The 20837-nt window shown below is 44.6% G+C and overlaps 1 protein-coding gene across 1 annotated transcript in view; it reads left to right on the top strand.

Annotated features, from left to right (window-relative positions):
* Positions 1 to 20837, top strand: part of camta1a (calmodulin binding transcription activator 1a) — a gene marked incomplete at both ends in the record, with an annotated part of 289669 nt that overhangs the window by 214713 nt on the left and 54119 nt on the right. Inside the window, 1 exon segment of the mRNA XM_083920379.1 lies at positions 14367 to 14438. Within this exon segment, the coding sequence (XP_083776505.1) occupies positions 14367 to 14438 (72 nt within the window).

Below are 20837 nucleotides of genomic sequence, written 5' to 3'. Positions count from 1 at the left end.
TCGTCATCAGCTAGAAGAGGAATCATCTAAAACTCCGGCTGAAGTGTTCATCACGGGTCATGAAATCTGCAGCTGGCTAAATTATATTCCAAGTCTCTTGTCTAAAGGCCAGACGTTCTGTTACTCTGTCCCTCTCCCTCCTTTTCCGGGTCTATCTTTTCCACTCTCTGTCTTGACCTCTATATCTTGCTCCAGTGTCTGTGTCTCTGCTCCCTTTGGAAAGGCAACGGGCGTTGTGACGAGGGGGACTCCTTCCCAATCTCATTTAGGCAGGGAGAGGGCAGTGAGCCACTAGAAACTTCCACTCGGTTACACCTGAGGGGCCCCTGCTATGGAAGGAGGATATGCAGCTTTGCATGCAAATCTGTGCTGGGAGCCATCCGCCTGCCACCTTACACTGGGGCACAGGAACACTTGCACCTGATTAACATGAAGGGTATTTGAACTCTGCTCTGCAAACATGTGTTAAAGACTGGGATTTTCTCTCTGAGTGTTGTATCCATCACATATGCTGTGGCGCCCGGGAACATAGAGATGACATTCCGTGACATTTCATGCGATCCATGTGTCATAAAGCTGACATAAAGGTTGACATACAGCTTACTTTACGATGGATTGGCTGTCATAAACATTGATGGCACTACATAACAAATGATGCAAAATTTTCATGGCACTGTCGTGACATTGAACAATGTCGTCTCGGCAATCGAATGCAGAGCTCATTTTCCAAGCGCTGACCTAAATCTTAGTAATGTCACTTCGACCAACATGTTATGATTGAATGACTCTGTCATCGTACACTATTTGTCATAAGAAGTCATTATGTAGCATAAATATCATAATCAAATTGTTATTTGTGAAGCCGTTATCCATGTATCGAGGTCTGAGGAAATGAACACTTTTCAGTGTCTTTGGGATCCAGTTCCCTTGCATAACTTATGTTTGCGCAGGTGTGTATGTGTGCCTCCAGAGTAGGCCAGAAGCTTAGGGCAAGTCAAGGAGATTGGTAGATTAGTTCCGTCCTCATCCTTAAGCATGGCTAGGTCTGCTCCAGAACTCTTTTGTTTTTAATGATAACTGGTCTCATGCATTGTTTACTGAGATGACAGGTCTATTTTCCTCTGATTTATAGCACTGTGGCATTCAAGGAGATACTGTACTTATTACTTTAAATTCAGTATGCAAAAACAAGTCAAAGAGACAGGTAGAAGGAGGGAGGAGGAGGGGTGTGGACATAAATTAAGGGTCATTGTTCCCCTTCTGCTCCAGCCCGAGCAGCTGTTTGTTGAGGTCTAGACAGAGAGCTGAGAGCTGATCACTTTAGGAGGTCACCGCTGCTTTCAGCCTTCCTTACTTGGCTGCCAGGACTCTGTAGTGTTGGCATTGTCAGATTACCCTGTCAAATACATCTTTATATTCCGGTTTGTGGATTTGGGCAAGTGGCCGGCTTCCTCTCTGGATCTCTTTTTATATACAGTCAGGGGGGAACTCCCTCTGGTGGTTGAACACCAGTGTCACATAACTGTGGTGATAAAACACCACTCCAACTAACCCTAACTGTTCCCTTCCCCAGTTCTGCTGGGCATAAAACTGTGAAAACAGTGTACTAGATTTATTTGTTTTAGAACAACTCGAAGTATTGTGAATATATGAAGGTGGTGGTGAGGAGAGAGGTAAAGAAGAAGTAAAGGGATGGAGAAGGAGGTGGGGTGTCATTGTTTTGACGGATTTAGTTACAGTAGCACAGAGATCAATTATTCAGCAGAGGCATGCGTGGTTGCAGGATTAATGGTGCATGCAGCAGATAAATCAACCATTGGTCTCAAACCTCTCTGGGAGTGGAGAAACAGTACAAGACAAACATAGAAACGCGTTTGATGTTGCCATTTTATATCCGTCCTTTACCATTAGTAACCTTGAGATTTCAAGAGAGAATGGGGACGGAGAGCACATCCAGCCACAAATAACCATCCAGATTTGGCGATATAATGTCAAAAAAATGAACACATTATATCATCTTGAATGCCGATTTTGCTCCGAAGGACAGAAGTATCTCTCTGTCCCCAGACTGTGGAAGGATATGAAAAAGGAGGGCTGTAGTTGCTGTTGAGAGATTGAAACGATGCTATATATTACAACCTCTGGAGACCTGTCGGCATTCCAACTTACTGCCCCCCCCCAACCCCCCCACTGTCGCCAACTCTGTGTCTGTCTTTGTCTCTCTCTCTCTTTCTCTCTCTCTCATTCTCACTTTGACTTTGTTCTCTGTCCTTTATCCCTTTTTGTTGCATTTCTCATCATACCCCTTTGTGTATTCATCTGTCCATGTTCTTGTCCGTCTGGCTGTACTTGTATTTGTTTATGTGTGTGAGCATCTCTCTGCCTGGTTTTGCCCCCCCATTCTTGTCTGTTTTGGCTGCCAGGTTGTACCTGTCTAGTACTTCAGGTACGTTTTAGCCCATGTATCTTTGTGCCTATAATTCCCTTCCACTATTTGTCTGCCTTCTTTATCTGCCTGCTCCCTAGCTGCTGCCCCAGCCCAAAACAGCCCTCTTGGCCCCTTCCCCCTCCTACAGTTGAAATCACATACTCCGGTCAGGCTCCCGTCTTCAAACACCAAGCTTTGCCAAGATGGAATGTCAAATCATTTCAGCCTCAGTCACATTTTTCTTTCTCCTTGTGTTTGTTTCTATGGGCGTCTTATTTTCACCCATTTTCAAATGTGACTTTCTCTAGCTATTTCTTCATATATGTTTGCATCTCTTTCTCGTGCTCCTGTGTTCACTCTGTTTAATGTATTTTCTCATTTTCTCTCTCCTCTTCGTGGCTATCTTCATATGCGGCACTAGCGCAACACTGCATCCAGAAGTGTTTCAGTCAAGCCTAAGCTAACTTTCTTCCAGATTGAAGTAATGGAAATTAATTAAGAGTGGAGGGAGTATAGAGGGCTTTGGCCATATCAAAGCAGCAACTGTACACAGAGACATTTTGCATATAAGTGATGGTGCAGGAGGGAATTAGGGGGGGATGGGTAAGGCAGTGAGGCAGCCATGGTGGAAGAAGTGGGAGGATCAAAGCAGAGGTTGGTGGCAGAGTGCTGTCCCCTGCTGTGCAGCTCAGATAAAGACAGGTTAGCGCCACAGGTCTCCTCAGTGAGAGGGAGCCAGGCACAAGGCCAGGAGAGATGCATGAACAGGCCAGCTTACAAACATCTCATAATAACTCAGGCAGAAGAAGCCCTCTGAATTAAAGTGTCACTTTTCATTTGCTTTCCTTTCCCTCTTTTTGGCTCACTGGCTGATTTTCCCGCTCTCATTCTCTCTTACTCTTCTCTCTCTTGTCTGTCTACCCCAACCCAATAACCAACCCCACCCCACCCCACCTTCTCCTCATCACAATCCGAACATAACATGGACTCCCTTAGTTGCCTTCCCCACTGTCTTCATCACAGGACTGCCCGGGGGCTCGCAGGCTCCTCCATCTGCCTGCTGTGTGTCTGTGGCTCTCCCTGTCTTTCTTTGCTTGTCTCTCTGTCTTTTTGTGGCAATCCCTGTCTATCCAAGTCTGTTTTGTGTGTGTTTGGCTTTGTGTCTGTCTGCAGGGCTCTCTGTCTCCTCACATACATACAGTCAGAAGTATGAGCATTTACAAAGTGAAAGTTTTTTTTTGCTATATACTCATCTAAAGTGGAATACAGAAAGATTAATATTTCACAAATGGCATACTGTCTTGGCACAGCTCTTGTTGAAACCATGGCAGCAACAACAAAAGGTATAAAGTTAGCTTGGCAAGCCAGTAACATTTTGTCAATACTGTATATGCCTCACTAAGTCAGTCTGGTTATCTATGTAGCTGACAGCTCCAGAACAACTGCTGTTGACCTTTTATAAACCTTGATAGGCTCAAACTCAAGAGTATGTGTAGAGAGTTAACAGAGAAATGGCTCCACAGCCAGGCTTATTCTTATTATTGTTTTAAATTCAGTTGGATTCTATGTTGTTGAATTTGCAGCTCTGCACAGTGGGTATGACATAGGAGGCAGATTATACCGTCTGGCTGAGCTTTTCTGCTGTTTCCACAGTACCTCCCCATGATCGATGTCATTTCTGTCATTGTTCTCAATCCTACTAATCCCTCCACTGAGCCGGCCTGTCCAAATTGGGTGTGCTGGGTGCTGTTGAGGAGGGGAGTGGGGTTGCAGCAAAGTGCACAGAAGCTGATGATGGTTGTTTCCATTCTCTGAAGTGGAGCACCATCTTCCATGCAATGTTGGGATTGGATGGGGCAGTTATCAGTCATTAATTGGGCACTGTGGGCCATAATAAATAGATTCCAGAGTATGGAGGAATAGCAAACCAAATGGAAGGCCAAAGTGTGGTGTGAACCTAGCGCTTTAATGCAATGCGTAATGGCAGGTGTCGCTCTGCCTAATTTCACGCCTCTGTGAGCGAATGTGCACCCAGACAATAGCCACTTCCAAGTCCCCTCTCTTTCTCCCTCCCTCTCGCTCTCTCTATTTCAGTCTCTCTGCCTTAATGTACAGTCAGTCGCAGTGATGTGTTTGTCCTTCCACGTGACTGTGTGATTTGGCCTGTACAGAACGTGGTTCCCCTGAAACCTGGAAGTACACGACTGTAAGCTCCATGACAGGCTAAATGTGCAGCATAAGCACTAAACAGAGGCATGGGGACAGTTAAGGAAGCACGGGGGCCCGCCTCTTCCATCTGTCACATCCAGGCCATATGATGAGGAATGAGGAATGCTTGTTCTTTTGCTTCTGTCGGTAATCCGGCCTTCAGGCCAGCGGGTAGAAACGACAGGAGGCGAAGAGGTCAACCCTGTGTGTGTGTGTGTGTGTGTGTCTCTGTGTGTATGTGTTTGTACGTCACATGGTGGGACTTTCAGAGTTTGACACAGGGGCATCCCGTGGCAGCAGAGACGGAAACAAGTTGTGATCCCTTATGCCCTGCCCAGCATCTTGTATGACCCTCTGTAGCTCCACAAACCTCCTCACCAATCCTCTCCCTCTTACCCTTCCTCACCCTTCTTCTCTTCTTCTCTCTCGTCCTTTACCCTCCTCTCCCCTCATCACTGTTCTTCCCTCCTCACCCTTTGTCGCCCCTCCTTCCTGTAGTCTGTGTTTGTGTTGGGAAGATTAAGCTGCTCTGACAAAGCTGTGTTTACAAATATGCAGGCAGAGAAACAGGCCAAGCGACGCTGAATAGGAATAGAATACAAATTGCTTTTTTATCTCTCTTAGGGCCAGGGCGAGAGAAAATGTGTTTGCGATTGTTGCTCCTCCGCCTGTGAAGGATAAAGCCTCAGTACTGGGTTTGGGCTCCCTGTTAGCATTCATTCTATCCTCTCCTCTCTCTGTCTCTCTCTCTCTCTCTGTCCTCCCACTCCCTTTCTTCCCCCCATGCTCTTCTCCTCTTTGTCTGCTCCACACTCTCTGTCTCCTTCTCCCCGGCGGGAATTTTTTCCTTGCTGTTTTCTTGGTAATCATATCTCCTCTCCTCTCTTCTCTTATTTCCTCCCTAACTCTCTCATGTCTCCCTGATGTGTGCTCCTCTCTCCTCTATACGTGCACTACTCTGTCTCCCATCACCTCGTTCCCTCAATAATTTTCTCCATCCCTCTTCCCCTTCATGTTTCCATACAAGCTGAATATCTCCCTCCGCTGCTCTCCCCCTCTCTCTCTGTCTCTCTCTCTCTCTTTCTCTCCCTTTCCCTCCATCCATCCTTTTTCTCTCCTCCGCTCAGTAGGACTTGTCATGATTTACAGTCTCTCTCAGCTCTTCCTTGCTCACACCGGAGATATTGGAAATTTGGAGTGCCTATAGATCACGGCAGGGGGAGAAGCCGTGAGCCTCCGCTAATCAGCCCTAACAGAACTGTGGAGCATTACAAATCTGAGCTCTCTCTTACAATTAGGCAGCGTGTCTCTGCCTGGCATAACCCACGGCAGGGAGGCTGAGCCTGTGATGTCATCTTCAGCAGGTCTCCACCGTGTGTGTGTGTGTGTGTGTGTGTGTGTGTGTGTGTGTGTGTGTGTGTGTGTGTGTGTGTGTGTGTGTGTGTGTGCGTGCGTGTGTGTGTTTTAGGGGGAAACAGTGGGTAGGATGGTTTGCTCTCATTAATGCAGAGGACGTGCTCCTCTGCTCCACACAGTGGCACTTTTATCCTTACCTCAGCTAACACAAGGGAAGGTTAATGGGCGGTCATACAGACTCAAACAATGCCATATATGTTTATTAAGCAGCAGCGGTCGCACTATGTGATGCTTTTATTAATTCATTTTTTATATTATTTATTTATTTATTTTAAATACGGGACATGCCTTGAGGGACAGATAGGAGCCCAGCTTTTGAGGACAATGTCACGAAAAGAAACTAAAGTTCTTGAGGGATTTTTTTGACTTCTTGCCGAGTATATACTGCAGTTTATAAAACAGGTAGCTCAAATAAAGCAATATAATTGGTTCATAGCCGTGATATAGTAACCAAATACAACTGCAATTGCGTCTAATTCCTTTGCACAATTCAGTATCACTATACTCATCAGACAGCCCTTCCAACTCGGAATGGAAGCCGCTATCTATCCGTCTATGACCCCCTTCAAAGCCCCTCCTTTGACAAAAACAGTTATATTACCACGCAGAACATGCAAGATGCTGGTCTACTGTTGCCTCAGCTGATCAGGTTGTTGTGTTATTGTGTGACTGAGGCGAATGCTAGCTGCTAGTCTGGACTACGTTCCACAGCAACCGCCTCTGTATGTGTAGTCAGCCCAGGAGGGCCTATTTTATTGAACATTATTAATTAATGCCAATTTATATATATTAATACAAATCTATGTATATTGGAATTTGTCTAACTTTCTGTCATACAATGACTTGATGTTCTATAAAAGCATTAGCTCAGTTCCGGCTAAGGGGTGTTGTTGGGGCCCAGGTTCAATGTTAATGTTTTTGGCAAAACTATGTGTTTAATTATTTCTATTAGTTGCCACATTTTCTAGCCTGACGTGGCATTTTACTTGTTCTGGGAAATGAGGCAATCCCCATTGTTGAGCCCTCTTTCCCCTCGTCCCCTTTCTCCATCCCAGGTTGTGTGTGGATATCCCTTTGGCCATTCTCCAGCACATGCATTTGGGTTTGACTAAGGGCAATGGAGCTACGGGAAAGTCTTAGAGACCTAGACTCAGCTGTTTCCCACCCACAAAAAAATGACAGCTAAAACCTGACCTCTGACCTCTTGTCTTTAAACTATGGCACGATAAACTGATTGCCGTATCCATACCTCCATCTTTTAATGGAATGAAGTGCCTTTCGTGGTTGATGTCCTGGCTCGTAATGCAAACAGATGCTCATTAATCTTTTTACTCCTAGACATTTTTTAGATGTCTATTCTAGACAGGCAATCTAGAGGTCAGCTCAAAGGTTAGGTGATAAGGAAGTGGTGTCTTGCGATAATGACTGGTTTCCATTTTACCTTTTACACATATACTTAACATCCATTTGTAACGTGTCATCCCTCACATAAGGATGATTTGCTGATCTCCTCATGCAGACTTTTAACAAAGGCTTTTAAAGATACAGCAATTCTACACAAAAAAGCAGGACGCATATTCGCATTTCAAAAACAGAGACTTGACTTGAGCTAATTTAATCTGTACTTCATCTCCAAAGTAAGGCTTCTTTCTTATGTGTTGAGCAAAGTAAGTTGAGGAGGAGAAAAAGGATAAAAGAAAATTAGAGAAGGAAAGGGAACATTTGCAACCATTGATTTTTTTTTAGAGTTAGAGTTATGTGAGAGAGAGAGACATGCAGGAAAGGGAAGCAGGTTGGAGACGAACCCGGGACGCTGCAACCAGGACTTTTAGCCTCTGTATATGGGACCCCTGCTCTAATCACTGAGCCACCGGGTGCTCTGCTCCCATTGCTTTTTAGGCCTCTGCTCATAGTTTGGGTACTATAGAAACACAGTTTGACTTTTGAGAAGCGGACAGTAGCGCTGCCATGTTCCCTGAGATTTCCTTTGTTGACAGGCCTCAGTGTGTTGACTGTTGTAGGCTGAGGTCAAGGCAAAGCCTCTACTGGCTGTTTGAGAAGGATAAAAAAACAAAAAAACAGGCTGATATATTAAATCGTCCAGTCAACTCGTTTCACCTCTCTTTTTGTATTGGGGTTTGAACAGTCTTGTTACTTTGAGTGAATAGGCCTTTATGCAGTGTTGCATTCAGAACAGATGTAACTTCAGAACTTCTCAAGGTTTATTTCTTGAATGTGTTTATGTGCATGTATAGTCCAAATCAATGTGTTACAGGATCCTGTCAACTGAAATAGTATATGATGCATGAATATCAGTCTTGTCTGTTTATGCAGACACAGATAGTTAAGTGTATAAAGCCCATACATTTACATGTATGCACTTATGTCCCGCATCCATCTTTTCACTCTTAACCTATTTATAGCTTGTGTTGTCAAGGAATTGATCAGCTAAAGTTAGCACTATACACACATATATAAACACAGAAGTATGAATGCATTACTCTCTTACTTCCATGTTTGTGTGTTTGTCTTGCACCTAAAAGTCTGTAGATGTATGTTCATTATTGTTATTTGCAGGTGTGACTTGGAATACACTAAAGTGTGTAGCTGTGTTTGTGCTTTCGTGTGTCACTTTGTGTGTGTATGTTGGTTTATGGTGGCATGCCGTAGGCCCCATGCCACACTTCCATCCCATTAGCTGAGCCCAGCCCCTGTCGGTGTCTGCTTTAACCTTGGCCAGCGGGCTGGAGGAGAGGGAGAGTAATTCTAACCTTAAAAACCTGCTGATTAAAGCTAGTTTGGTAGAATTCAATTCCACTTAATGCCTTTGGCCGTGAGCCCAGCTGGCTAGCATTAGCATCAACAGACACTGTGTCTTCAGTCAGGGAGACAGACGTGCATGAGTTTCCTCTGGCACGTGCAAAAGCGCGGCAGTAAACCCCACATCCCTTTGTATATCTTTCTGTCTCTATTGTTCTCTGTCCTCTGTCTCTCATTCCACTCTCATATCTTCTTCTGCCCACAGTTTATCTCTTATACCCTATTTCATCTCCACAATCCTCCTCCCTGAAATGTATTTCCTCTCTTAGGGCTTTTGTTGTGGCAAGCGGTCAGGGGTTTCTTTCTAACTGCTTCAGCCCTGTTATTGTTTTCCTCTTGAACTTGATGTATAGCTGTGTTTACGCGTCCATCGGGGCTAATTAATTCTCCTCTTCAGGGCCTGTTTATCAACTGTTTGTATTTATTTTACAATGAGTATGCTATTTTTAGAGCCGGTCATTTCCATAACACATGCATTTCTTACAGAGCATCATTTGTTTTGCTTTGTTGAGAAATTTAGGATTGTTTTTCATTTTTTCCTTCAGCTCGGGTGCAGCCTGCCAATTCATTTTGTAGCCCGCTCAGTTTTGACTGATTTAGAGGCTGCAGCTGGTCCAACGGAGAGGACCGGGAAGATAAATCTAAGCCTCTTTTGATTTATTATGTATAATGTCTCATCAACCGTTGCTTAAGTCTTCAGATGCACTGAAGAATTATACTGTTACAACTTCACAAGTAGCGGCTTATTTAAAGGGGCATAAAGAAGAAGAATCTTAATAGAGAAAGTAGTCACTGGCCTAAATGCCACAATTGTGCCAGCAACATACAGGAGCTGTGCATTTCTCTCTGAATCCAAGATGCAAGTGAGATACTGTATATTATGGGCATTCTGGGCATAGTGCCATCCTACTAGACACTACAGATAATTTGATTGCCGCTGAACGATTGGGAGAGGGCAGAGAACAGCGGCTGACTGTAAAGACAGCAGGTGAAATGCAGAGCATTACAGTATCAGTCGAAAATGAGCTCATCCTACAAACTGGAAGTGGCACTTTTCAGCCGTACGTCATCTAATCACGTCTGTATAGAGCCAGAAATCGTTGGTTGATCAATAGTCATCATGGATGCTGTCAATGTCCAGAGCAGCTTGAATCTTGCATGGTCCATGAATCTCTATTGAGTATGGATTTCGCGCTCCCTCCATGGATGGAGTTTGATAGTACTACCTGATTGGCTGCTGCTTGAGCTCTATGTATGCTGCTGCGCCCCAGGCTGAATCACCTGCCCCAGGCATCCATGTGAACAGACATATGCAAACATGCACACATACAGAAGTACACACACAGAAAATAATACATTGCCTCTAATGACGCAGTGAGCCAGAAGTGACTTTACCAGGTGGTTGTCCATGTCAACAACTGTATAATAGTGTGAAGCAAATCATTCAATAAAGCGAGAGCTGGAACATTTATATGAGAACCGACTATGGATTATTCATATCTAGAGTGATGAAATGTGTGAACAAATGTTGGCTAAGGAAACATTAGAGGACACACGACTTAAACATGAGTCAATGGTAAAACTGTCCTTGCAAGAGATGGCTAATTTAAAAAATCAGGGAGATAGAGGTTTTAACAAAATGCAGGGAATGTGGTCCATGCATACACCATATTGGTGTGTGTGTGTTTGTGTGTGTGTGTGTGTGTGTGTGTGTGTGTGTGTGTGTGTGTGTGTGTGTGTGTGTGTGTCTGTGTGTGTGTGTGTGTGTGTGTGTGTGTGTGTGTGTGTGTGTGTGTGTGTGTGTGTGTGTGTGTGTGTGTGTGTGTGTGCGTGCGTGCGTGCATGCGTGCGTGCGTGCGTGCGTTCGTGTGTGTCGACCTGACAGTCAACAGACGGACAAATATGTGGCAGTGTCTGACAGTAAGACGTTTGCATCACGGCAGGGAAACAGCAAATTGCCAACATAAATAAGGTGCCATGCTCTGATTAGGACTGTCTTCACACATCATTATGGTCTAATGAAAGAGTCCCCTCCCTCTCAGTCTCACTATAACTGTGTGTCTGCTTGCCAGTTTTGCCACCACAGACTTTGCATTTTCCTAACCCATCTCTAGCTGTGCCTGACACCTGTCAGCCATGATTGATGAATATAAGTGGAGTGTCACCAGGGCAATAGGCAGGCCAGGGGCAGCAGTGGCCTCCAGAGGCAAGACAGGTAACCGGTGGTGGCCCTGCCTTTATATCTGAAGGCATTATTTAGGCCAAACTGTTTATCACTGTGCTGTCTGGCCTGCTTGCCCTGTGTGAACTGAGATCCTGCTCCACTCAGGACCGCTGTAACACCTCAAGAGGTTGGGGGGTTGGGTGCGTGTTCAGGCCAGGCAATAATACCCTCTTCATCGGGCCAAGTCAGACTTTCATCGCCTTGGCCGCTTGCTTGAGTGACAACACCAAATGAATTTGCTGCATCAGTGTCTGACTTTGGAGGACACACGTCGCTGTAACTCTTTTTTCCTGCTGTCTGCAGTGACAGCACATGAATATCTTATGAACACGCCACTTGTGAATACTTCTATAAACTGTTGTGTTCCATTGTTCAGTCTTGTCTCATTTACACCCCCCGACATAACAGTAAACCAATAATATATTCACCTATGTATTTGTTTCAGTGTTTTATCTCAGCCTGCAAAAGCTCTTCAAAATTACACAGTGGGAAACTGCACTTTTAATGAGAGGATATGTGTGTATGTGTGTATAATTATGGTTTAATTGCTTGCCCTGTGATGTGCTGTCATCTGTCACAGCCCAAAGACAGCAAATAATGGTTCTGCTGCCGTCACTTTGTCACCCAGACGCTCAGCATGCAGAGAGCAGCAGAAACACCAGTAACTGATATGCGTCTTGAATTACTGATAAGCACTGGAGTATGATGAGCTTTGTGTATGTGGGCGTGCTTGTGCTCTCAAAAGTATCTTGGCCAGCCTTTCTATCTTGGTCTATTGTGATTGTCTGTGTATGTGTGCATAAGGGTGTGTGTTTGTGTGTGAGTGTAACTGTATGTCTTGGTGCTTCTTTGAATGTTTCTGTGTTTAGGAGTGGGTGTAGTTTTGTGCTTAAGAACTCATTGTCAATTTTGTGTCTGTGTGTGTGTGGGAGTGTGATGGTAGGGTGAGGGCGCACAAGCTTATGTGTGTGTGCAAATGTGTTTGATGCCCACTGTATATCGGTACTGACAGGTGCAACAGTTGTGTTATGCTTTAAGCTGCTTGTTTGTCTGGCACGCTGCTTTGTGTGGTTCAGAAATGGAGTAAACAGAGGGAGAGGAAAGCAGCCTGGGGGCTAATTTATTCACTCCCCAGCCGCCCTAGTCACGGAGGCCTGTTGCACTGGCCCACCTGTCAATCCTGAGGAGCATGCCATAGCCTCATCCAACTGCACACAGCCACCACAGCCCACTCTCAGTGGGCCAAGCGCTAAAGGCAAGAACAGTATTAACCATGATATATCAATAAACTCTCCGTATTCAGAATTAACAAGACAGCAAGTTTATTTAGCACACAGGCAGCATAAAAAGGAGTTACTTCTCAGTTTTGGGGTGAATTTGAAGTCACATATTGACTAGACAAAATGGCAGCTTTTCCATCTGTAAGCACCTTTCACAAAAGTATTGAAACACATAGTGAAATGCATTAACAGTTTAATGCCTTATAGGCCAATATACCATATTGCATCACAGCTGCCTAATCCCTCAAAAGAGCACAAAGTACAGTTTACAACATAAATACTTACAAAATTGCACAGTAGAAATGTGCGAGCTGCTAGCAGTTGTATTTGACTGTTGTAATGTGATGTTCAATGCACTGTGGGAGTGGGAGGAAGCGTCTGTCCGTTGCCAGCGTGGAGTAATGGATGGCAGAGCTATGGGAGTAGGAGGAGGCATACATCCTATTTCAGACAGCTGTAATGGATGAGAGTACAGAAAAAAAATAAGAACAGGAGGAAGTGTCTGCATGTTTTCACTATCTCAAACTCACACGCAGAGTTCAGGAGTATTGAAATCAGTTCACAATAGACGTAATTAGAACAATGGAACACCTGGAGAAAGAGTTGAGGCTGATGTGACTTTTGTTGTTTGTGAATTGGTCATAGGAGGATGTATGTGTGTGTTAGACACACAGCCACACACACTGTATGATGTGTTTTGTTTTTTTTGTGATGTAATGTGGCTCTCACCACGTACCCGGTCTGTGTAGCTGTGCGGTGGTACTCTGGCATAATTAATCAGACAGTTTGATGTTGGCAAATGAGTGTTTATACAGACTTCCTCTGCAGGCCTTGCTCTTTTTAAACTAGGTTTTAGTTAAACAAGAGAGCACATAATGCATCTCAAGGCTCCTATTTATCACATGGTCTTCCAAGGAAGGTAGCCCCCATTCCCCCGCTGCATTCCCTCTTACCTTTCCCCATTCCAGCACCCGTACCTACCGCTTACCCCCACATCTTCAGTGCCCGAGGAAACCCACCTTGACTTATTGAAGCTGTGTCATCTCTGTACATGCACACACTCTCACTAACAGTGTATGTATTACCCACGGCTGTGATCCTTATTTCTAAACAAAATGTTATACCAATGTGGATTGAAGTAAAGCTCAACCCTCCCGACCTGCTTGTTTGATTTATTCCATTAAGAGCCAAGCTCCCTGTCTTAAGTGCAATCCTCTCTACCCTCACCTTTCACAAATGTAGTATCTCACAAAATCATAACCTATTTCCTAGCTGGTGAGAGTTGGGGTTGGTGGGGGTGGGAGATTGATGTAGACTCTTGTTGCTGCTGTAAACAACCAAAAGCTGGCTAGTCATTCCTTTGGGTCAGGAGCCGGCGGCTGTGGGTCTCCCAGAGAAGGATTGAAGAGGACGGGAGGAGGATAAGTGCTGCCTTGCTCCTGTTCCTCGTTGCACCGTGCTTCGTTGCGTTTGCCTCTGCTGCCTGCTGGTGAAAAATGTCTCCTGGCCTCTTTGCCAGATACTGAGAGGCGTTATCAGCTCTGCCTAGCTCTCTCCACGGTAACGAGCCCCCAGGCACAGTATTATCTGTTTACGATAAGGATATTAATAACACTGTGCTTTAGTTATGTGCTGGGGTGCCCTGCAGGGTGATGGAGGGGGGATTTGGAGTGAGGAACACCTGAATCATTCTGTCAGGGGCTCTCTCCAAGCAGGACACGGTAAGAGTGGAAGAGAGGGAAGGGAAAAATAGGAAGGAGTCATATGGTGATGCTGTGCCGGTTAACCCCATCCATTTCCTTCTTCCAAGATCAATTAAGTTGACCATCTGCCAGCAGGTCCATGTGGGAGATACTGTAAGGAAGGATAAGGTCAGGGGTTAAAAGGTTACAGCTGTCCTGGTCAACAGACAGGTCACCCTATTGTCTTTACTGTAGTTTAATGTCCTCTCTTTCTGTCCTTCTTTCTCTTCTGTCTCGCTTACTTCCAGTGTCTGTATGGCTGCTACGTCCACTCCTCCATCATTCCCACCTTCCACCGTCGGTGCTACTGGCTGCTCCAGGTAAGAGCTCCTCTTCTTCTCCTCCTCTACAGTTCACCACACTTAAGTTTCACTCTCAAACTCTCCCAGCCTAGCCACAAAAACTTGAATGAGTTGCATGATATCAGTTTCCATTTAACTGCGGCATTTCCCTTTGACAGCCGGCAGGCAGACATCAACCTATCCCCCCGCCACCTCCCTCTCTCTCTTCTCTTTTCTCTCCCTCAGCCTCCATTTCCCTTATCTTTCCCACTCATTCACTTTTCTGATGGCATTGCCCATACACGCGGTCCAGCACGAGGGCGGTATCTCAGTCTGCTAAAAGCTTTGCCATCTCCCCTGTCTAACAGCTGCAGTGATGGGCAGTAAAAGCGTGATGGAAGACATTCCCTGTACAGTATAGTGTGCTTACAGTGGGTCGTCAAGTCTGCAGGCTGAGAGTGGTTGTAAATAGTAGTCCTTTGATCACCTCCCCAATACATCTCATCATTCTCGTTAAGCATGGCAGACATTATTGTTGGAAGGTGCCTGATACGTACAGTCATTCATACACACAATTTTAAGGGAATATAAAGCGCACAAGCAGAGAAAAGAGGTGTGTGGAGCTGCTATTTTTGTCTGTCCGTCTATCTGTCTGTAGTTCTATGCCTCCCATATATTCTAGTATTAAACGTGTGGAGAAAAAGCATTAGAAATAGATACACTTTGGCTACTATGCCGCCAGTTCAATTTCTCTTAGTTGTATTTTCTGAGGACAAGACTTGTTGAGTCACAACATCCCTGCTGTACTGAACAGACCCAGAAGAGAGATTAATTTCTAGTCTAACCAGCCCCCCCCTTAGAATGTCTGATAGCAAAAGAGGAGGTTGGGATAAGACAAAAGGGAAAAACTGGCCTCAACAATGCTACAATACTAATCAAAATAATTAGAGTGTTCCAACAGCAAACAAAAGCTTTCAAACAACAACAGTTAATCTCTCTCTCTCTCTCTCTCTCTCTCTCCCTCTCTCTCTCTCTCTCTCTCTCTCTCTCTCTCTCTCTCTCTCTCTCTCTCTCTCTCGCTCTCTCTCTCTCTCTCTCTCTCTCTCTCTCTCTCTCTCTCTCTCTCTCTCTCTCTCTCTCTCGCTCTCTCTCTCTCTCTCTCTCTCTCTCTCTCTCTCTGGTGCTGTGTGTCACAGGCAGTAATAACAACACAAGCAGACAAAAAGCATGTCTATTCCTGTCTCCTCCGTGTTCAATCAGCAAAGCCACTCAGGTTTTTTTCACTTAGATGTATTTTTCCAAATGATTAGAGGTACAGTGTATCATTATGAAGTCTAAGTAATGAAAGCAAGAAAAACAATGAAATAATAGTACATGGAATGAATCATTCAGATTCTACAAATAACAGAAGACACAGTGGTATATGTTTAGACTTGACTGATCAGAAGAAGCTGTTTGGCAAGGCTGCTTCTTATCTTTAATCTGCTTCCATTTGCAAACTGTCAGGGAAATCTGTCTTGGTTTTCTAGAGTCATTTTGTGGTCCTTTAAAGGATAGGTTTACGCATTTTAAAGGCTGACATTTCCTAGATGTACATTGCAATGGCTGCTCTAATCATTATTCCTGTCTGTGCTGGCCAAGAAAATATCCCCTCCTCATGCCATTTCAATGTAAGTAATTATGAACAAATAAACAGTCCTTGCTAAATGCAAAACTGCACTCTAATCCTCATCTTCAAGTGGTTCATTTCCAAAGATACAATCTTTCTGGCATGAAACCCTTTTTTCATACTGAAGACTGAAGTAAATTTGGAGGTCCTCCTGATTTGGCTAGTTCAGAGTGCTGAGTCCTCTTATTAGCTTTAGCTGAACTTCAAATTGCACTTGTGGGAGGGATGTGGATTTTGTCTCCCTTGCATTGGGATTGCATTAGTAAAAGACTTATTCACAGCCAGTATGGATAGGAACGATTGACAAGTCACAAAACTTACATATGGGCATTTGGGTATTGGTTGTTTTTCTGCGAACCTATGCTTTCATTTGAATTCATGCCCAAAGGACTACTAACTGGGGATGAAAACATGTAAACACAGAAGGAGATAATGCAGAGAGCTGACGTCAAATAAGGTCACCCACTTTTTAACGTAACACGTAAACACTCATCAAACTTTGAGGAGATCACTTACTCAACTTTTCTTCCCTGTTACTGCAGAGCATCAGCTAAGAACAACTGTGTTAGTGAATTGCTGTCCCTCTCCTCTCCTCTCACACTGATCAGTAGATCTCCGTTCATGACTCACATAGCCCTGGTGTGCAGCTAACACATCCACTCATTGCAAAAAAAAAGAATTATGCCATGCTACAAAAACATTTATTTAAAACCAAGTATTTCCATTGACACCAAGCATTCCTGCAAGCACAGATTTAAATCTCTGCTCAGGCAGTGTATTGCCGACCATCTGTGCTGACAGGAAACCACAAACACAATAACACCAGAGGTAAAAGATTAGACCACTTAAGTCCATATCTCTGCAGATGCAGATAGACCTTCAGCTCCTCTGTCTCTTCAAGCCACTTTTAGTCAGACAACTGACAGTCAGCTCTGTTTACAACAGTCTCTCGTCCTCCATTCTCCAGTCTCTCAACCCTCTGTTCGTGTCTCTGTGTACCATTTGCTGTGTCCATATGAGATTTGCAGGCAGTAGTCTGTCAACAGCAGAGCAGCAAGGAGACTGGAGCTCCCAGAGCGCCAACACGGAAAGGTCACCAGTGAGTGAAAAATGTAAATATTCAGCCATCCAGCGGCCACAGTCACGGAGAGACAGGGATGAAAATAACTCCTATTACACAGCACCGACAGGGAGGAAACACAGAGGACAGAGAGGGTAGAGAGAGACTGTGAATGAGAGAGAGCAAGTGAGATGGACACAACTTTTTAAAAGTTAGGCTAAAAAAAAACACTGAGGGGAGAGCTGGAAAGATGGATAGATTTAAAGATTTGAAGCTAAAAAAAGAACAGACAGCAGAATAGAAAGGGGACAGTGTGTATATGTGTGTATTTTTGGATATGTGTGTGCAAGAAAGTGAGAAAGAAACACAAAGTGTGGTTGGTGAAAGGTGTTTGGGGGGGGGGGGGGGTGAGCCTGTGGGTGTGTGCCTCTTTATCCACTCTTTATCCACTCTTTATTGAGTCAAAGCCTTGGTAATGAGACAGGGGACAGGAATGAAGACCTACGAGGGGGGTCCTCTCTCACCCCATTCATTTTCTTTTGTTCTTTTCACCTCTCGCTCTCAATCTGCTCATCCCCCACCACACTACCTCTGCCTCTCTGTGGCATTAGACCACTTTAAAATGTCTGGCCCATCCCCCCGCAAATGGCTTGAGCTGAAGAAAAGTACCACCGCAGTTATCTGGGTTGCAAACAATGAATCCAAATTGCTGCTGAGACGGAGAGCTGCCCAGAGCAGACTGTGTGGTTTGTCACTCAGAAAAAAAGTTCCCATATCATTGGATTTAGTTAAAATTGGGGCTCTGTATCATACCATGGAGTTTCACTTCAACAGCAGTCCCCATATCATCATAAACATCATATTTGTGATTGATTGATTGATTGATTAATTTGTTTCTTTCATTCTTTCTTTCTTTTTTTCTTTCTTTTCGTGCCATGCACACAAAGTGCTTGAACAAAACATCCTGCCTTCTATCCTAGGCTTGACAAATAAAATGTGAAAAAAAGGTTTGCTTCCTAAGGCACAACTCAGATTTTCATAGTTATCCAACAAACAGAAATTAACAATGCCAATGGTACTGTCCCTGAGCCTAACAGTGCACTTAGGGATCTTCGTCTTTTGTCTATGTTAAACATCACATCAAGTTCAACATGGCAGCTATTTTTCATGAGAAAAAAAGAAATTTTGGTTACACCATATATCGACAGGCCATTCTTCTATGTACATAAGTTGCATAACAGTACTCTTTGAATGCTGCCAGTAACAGCTGGGGTGTGCATAACCAGATACTTAAATACATGCCTCTACTATATGTTTTAGTACTACGCCGTCTTACCATCCGCTAGCTGCCATGACACACACAGAGACAGATAGAGACACACACCCATTGAGACCAAGGATCTCTCCTATCCTGGTGGCGCTGATTGATTCTACTGCTCTGTGTCCCCTTCCCTTGTTTAGTGCTAATCGAATGTAATTCCCCGCTTGCGCCTCTCCATCAAATCAGACAGTGGAGTTTGTGCTGGCCGATGGGGGCACAGAGGTGGGGATAATTATGATATTAATACGGAGGGGGTCTGAGGGGAAACTTCATTTGTCCCGCTGCCTGCCATGAACACAGAGAGGGGTCAATAGCCTTTTCCCGCTTTTTCCTACTTTAAAGAGGTAGAGAGAGGGATGAGATAATGAAATGACTAGTAATGCAGGAGGGAATGCTGACGACCTTGTTTCTTCACAGCTATCACTTTCTCCCTCTTACCTTCCTTAGCTTAGGCCACTGTGCTCTAGTCTCTGTCTCACAAGAATACATTATTAATATCACCATTCACTGCGGTTACATTTTTCTTATTACATTAGTCCTTCAGAGTATAATGACTTTGGAACCACTTGAATTAGTGTTATGTGGGAAAATGAGTTGTCACTGTTGTCCCTGTGATCATTCCTGCACTATTAGACAGTATTTCAGCTATTTTAATTCATGGAATATTTCAAAGGTTGCTTAATTGGACAGGGAGAGTGATAACTCTGTGATTTAAGGGAACCTTGAGCAGTGAAGCCTCTGCGGTGCTGTCCATGGTGCTGAACACACACTCTGTTGTAACCTTTTCTAACTGTTCACCACATTAGTCTCTCTTGTTTTTTGGCTGATCTATCAAAACCACCCAGCACCTTTGAAGTTCCATGCTATTCACCTCTCATAACAAGCTCACCCCTCTCCAAAAATCAATATACCTGACCAGTGCTGTCAGCAGATCATGTGCGAGGGCCAACGCATGTACTCATCATGCCTGACATCACCACGTCACCAGTCGGGCCAGAGGCCTCTCTCACTCTCAGCCTAATTGAATGGGAAAAGTTGAGTAGCTCCTTTACTGCAGTTCTCCATCATAGGTCGGGGTGCTTGCAGGATACAGTAGTACAGACCCAGAGCCACATGCCTGCAGGCTAAAAGTAGACAGATGGATTCTTTATATCTACTAGAGTCCTCTATTAATTTGGATCAGTTTAGTTGCCTCTGTGTTGAGCACTGGGAGACAGGTGCCGGATTCGGAGTGGCTCAGGTGATGTGTGATGACGGAGCAGAGCTGTCAGGTCAAGATTCACATCAGATACGTCCAGACTATGCAAGGCTACATAATGAATATTTCACTGAGATAAATCATGGATGAGCCTGGGCACCATTCTGTTGATTTCACTGAGAGGGTAGAGAGGCAGCAAAACCTGGCAAGGGTTTGACTGGCTGTCTACAACCTCAGGGCAAATGGAGGCAGTAGAAATATAATTGCCTTTAGCTATGCAGGCTGTTGTTTGTATCAAGTGGAATTGCACCTCTACAGAGTATGAGATCAGATTTATAGCATATGTATTTGACTCTATCACCTGACATTACTGTTCATCTCAAAATTTCAAGACTGGTGTGGAAGGAGGAGAACGGGTGGCAGTTTATGCAATGTGGGTGTGTGTCTGTATATCTGTCAGTGTACGCTTGCCTATGTGTGTGTTTACAGTATGTGTGTCTCTGTTTCTGCGCTATGGTGGGAGACCATGATGCTCTCAGCAGCAGGCTGCTGCTGGCAGGCCCCCACTCTCTCTGCCATGAGGAGAACAGCTGCTTCACGAGCATGTTGGGGTGTGAGCCATGTCCCCGTGGTTCCCCTCATCTCCTTCACTTTTCCTCCTCCTTGTGTGCAGTCACACAGAAACTGTGCGTCTGACATTAACCCTCTCCATGCTCTTTACTTATATACAATCAAAGATGTCCCTCTTTTTGCTATCACTTGTCTTTAGCCCTCTAAGCACCTCTGTTTCCCTCCGTTTTCAGAAAATATAGAGTTAGTTCTAAGTTGGCCTCTGCTCAAAACAGTGACACTGGGGCTTCTGACCTCTAAACAAATTGAAGGTTACTCTGGTGCTTAATTAATGGCCCCTGCTGGAGCAATTTCTCCCCCATATGAAGAAAGAGAGAGAAGTTGAGCTAAACCCCAGAGGCACACAGAAACTCCTCTCCTCCTGGCAGACTGATCTGTTTCTCAGTGCCTACGACCTTTTCTCTACGCCCGTCGCCTAGCCCACCAGCACGGCCAATTATCACAAATCCCCCGCCGCATTTGTCTTGCCATTTTCACTCTGCGGCCAAAGAGGCGTGCATGGCCATAGACTCATGCAGCCTCAAAAAACAGCCTTAACCCAGACAGAGAAACAGAGGCCC

This window comes from Echiichthys vipera, assembly GCF_963691815.1.
Source record: "Echiichthys vipera genome assembly, chromosome: 9".
NCBI lineage: Eukaryota > Metazoa > Chordata > Actinopteri > Perciformes > Trachinidae > Echiichthys > Echiichthys vipera.
Note: the sequence above shows the minus strand (reverse complement) of the source record. Positions and strands in the feature narration are given on the sequence as shown.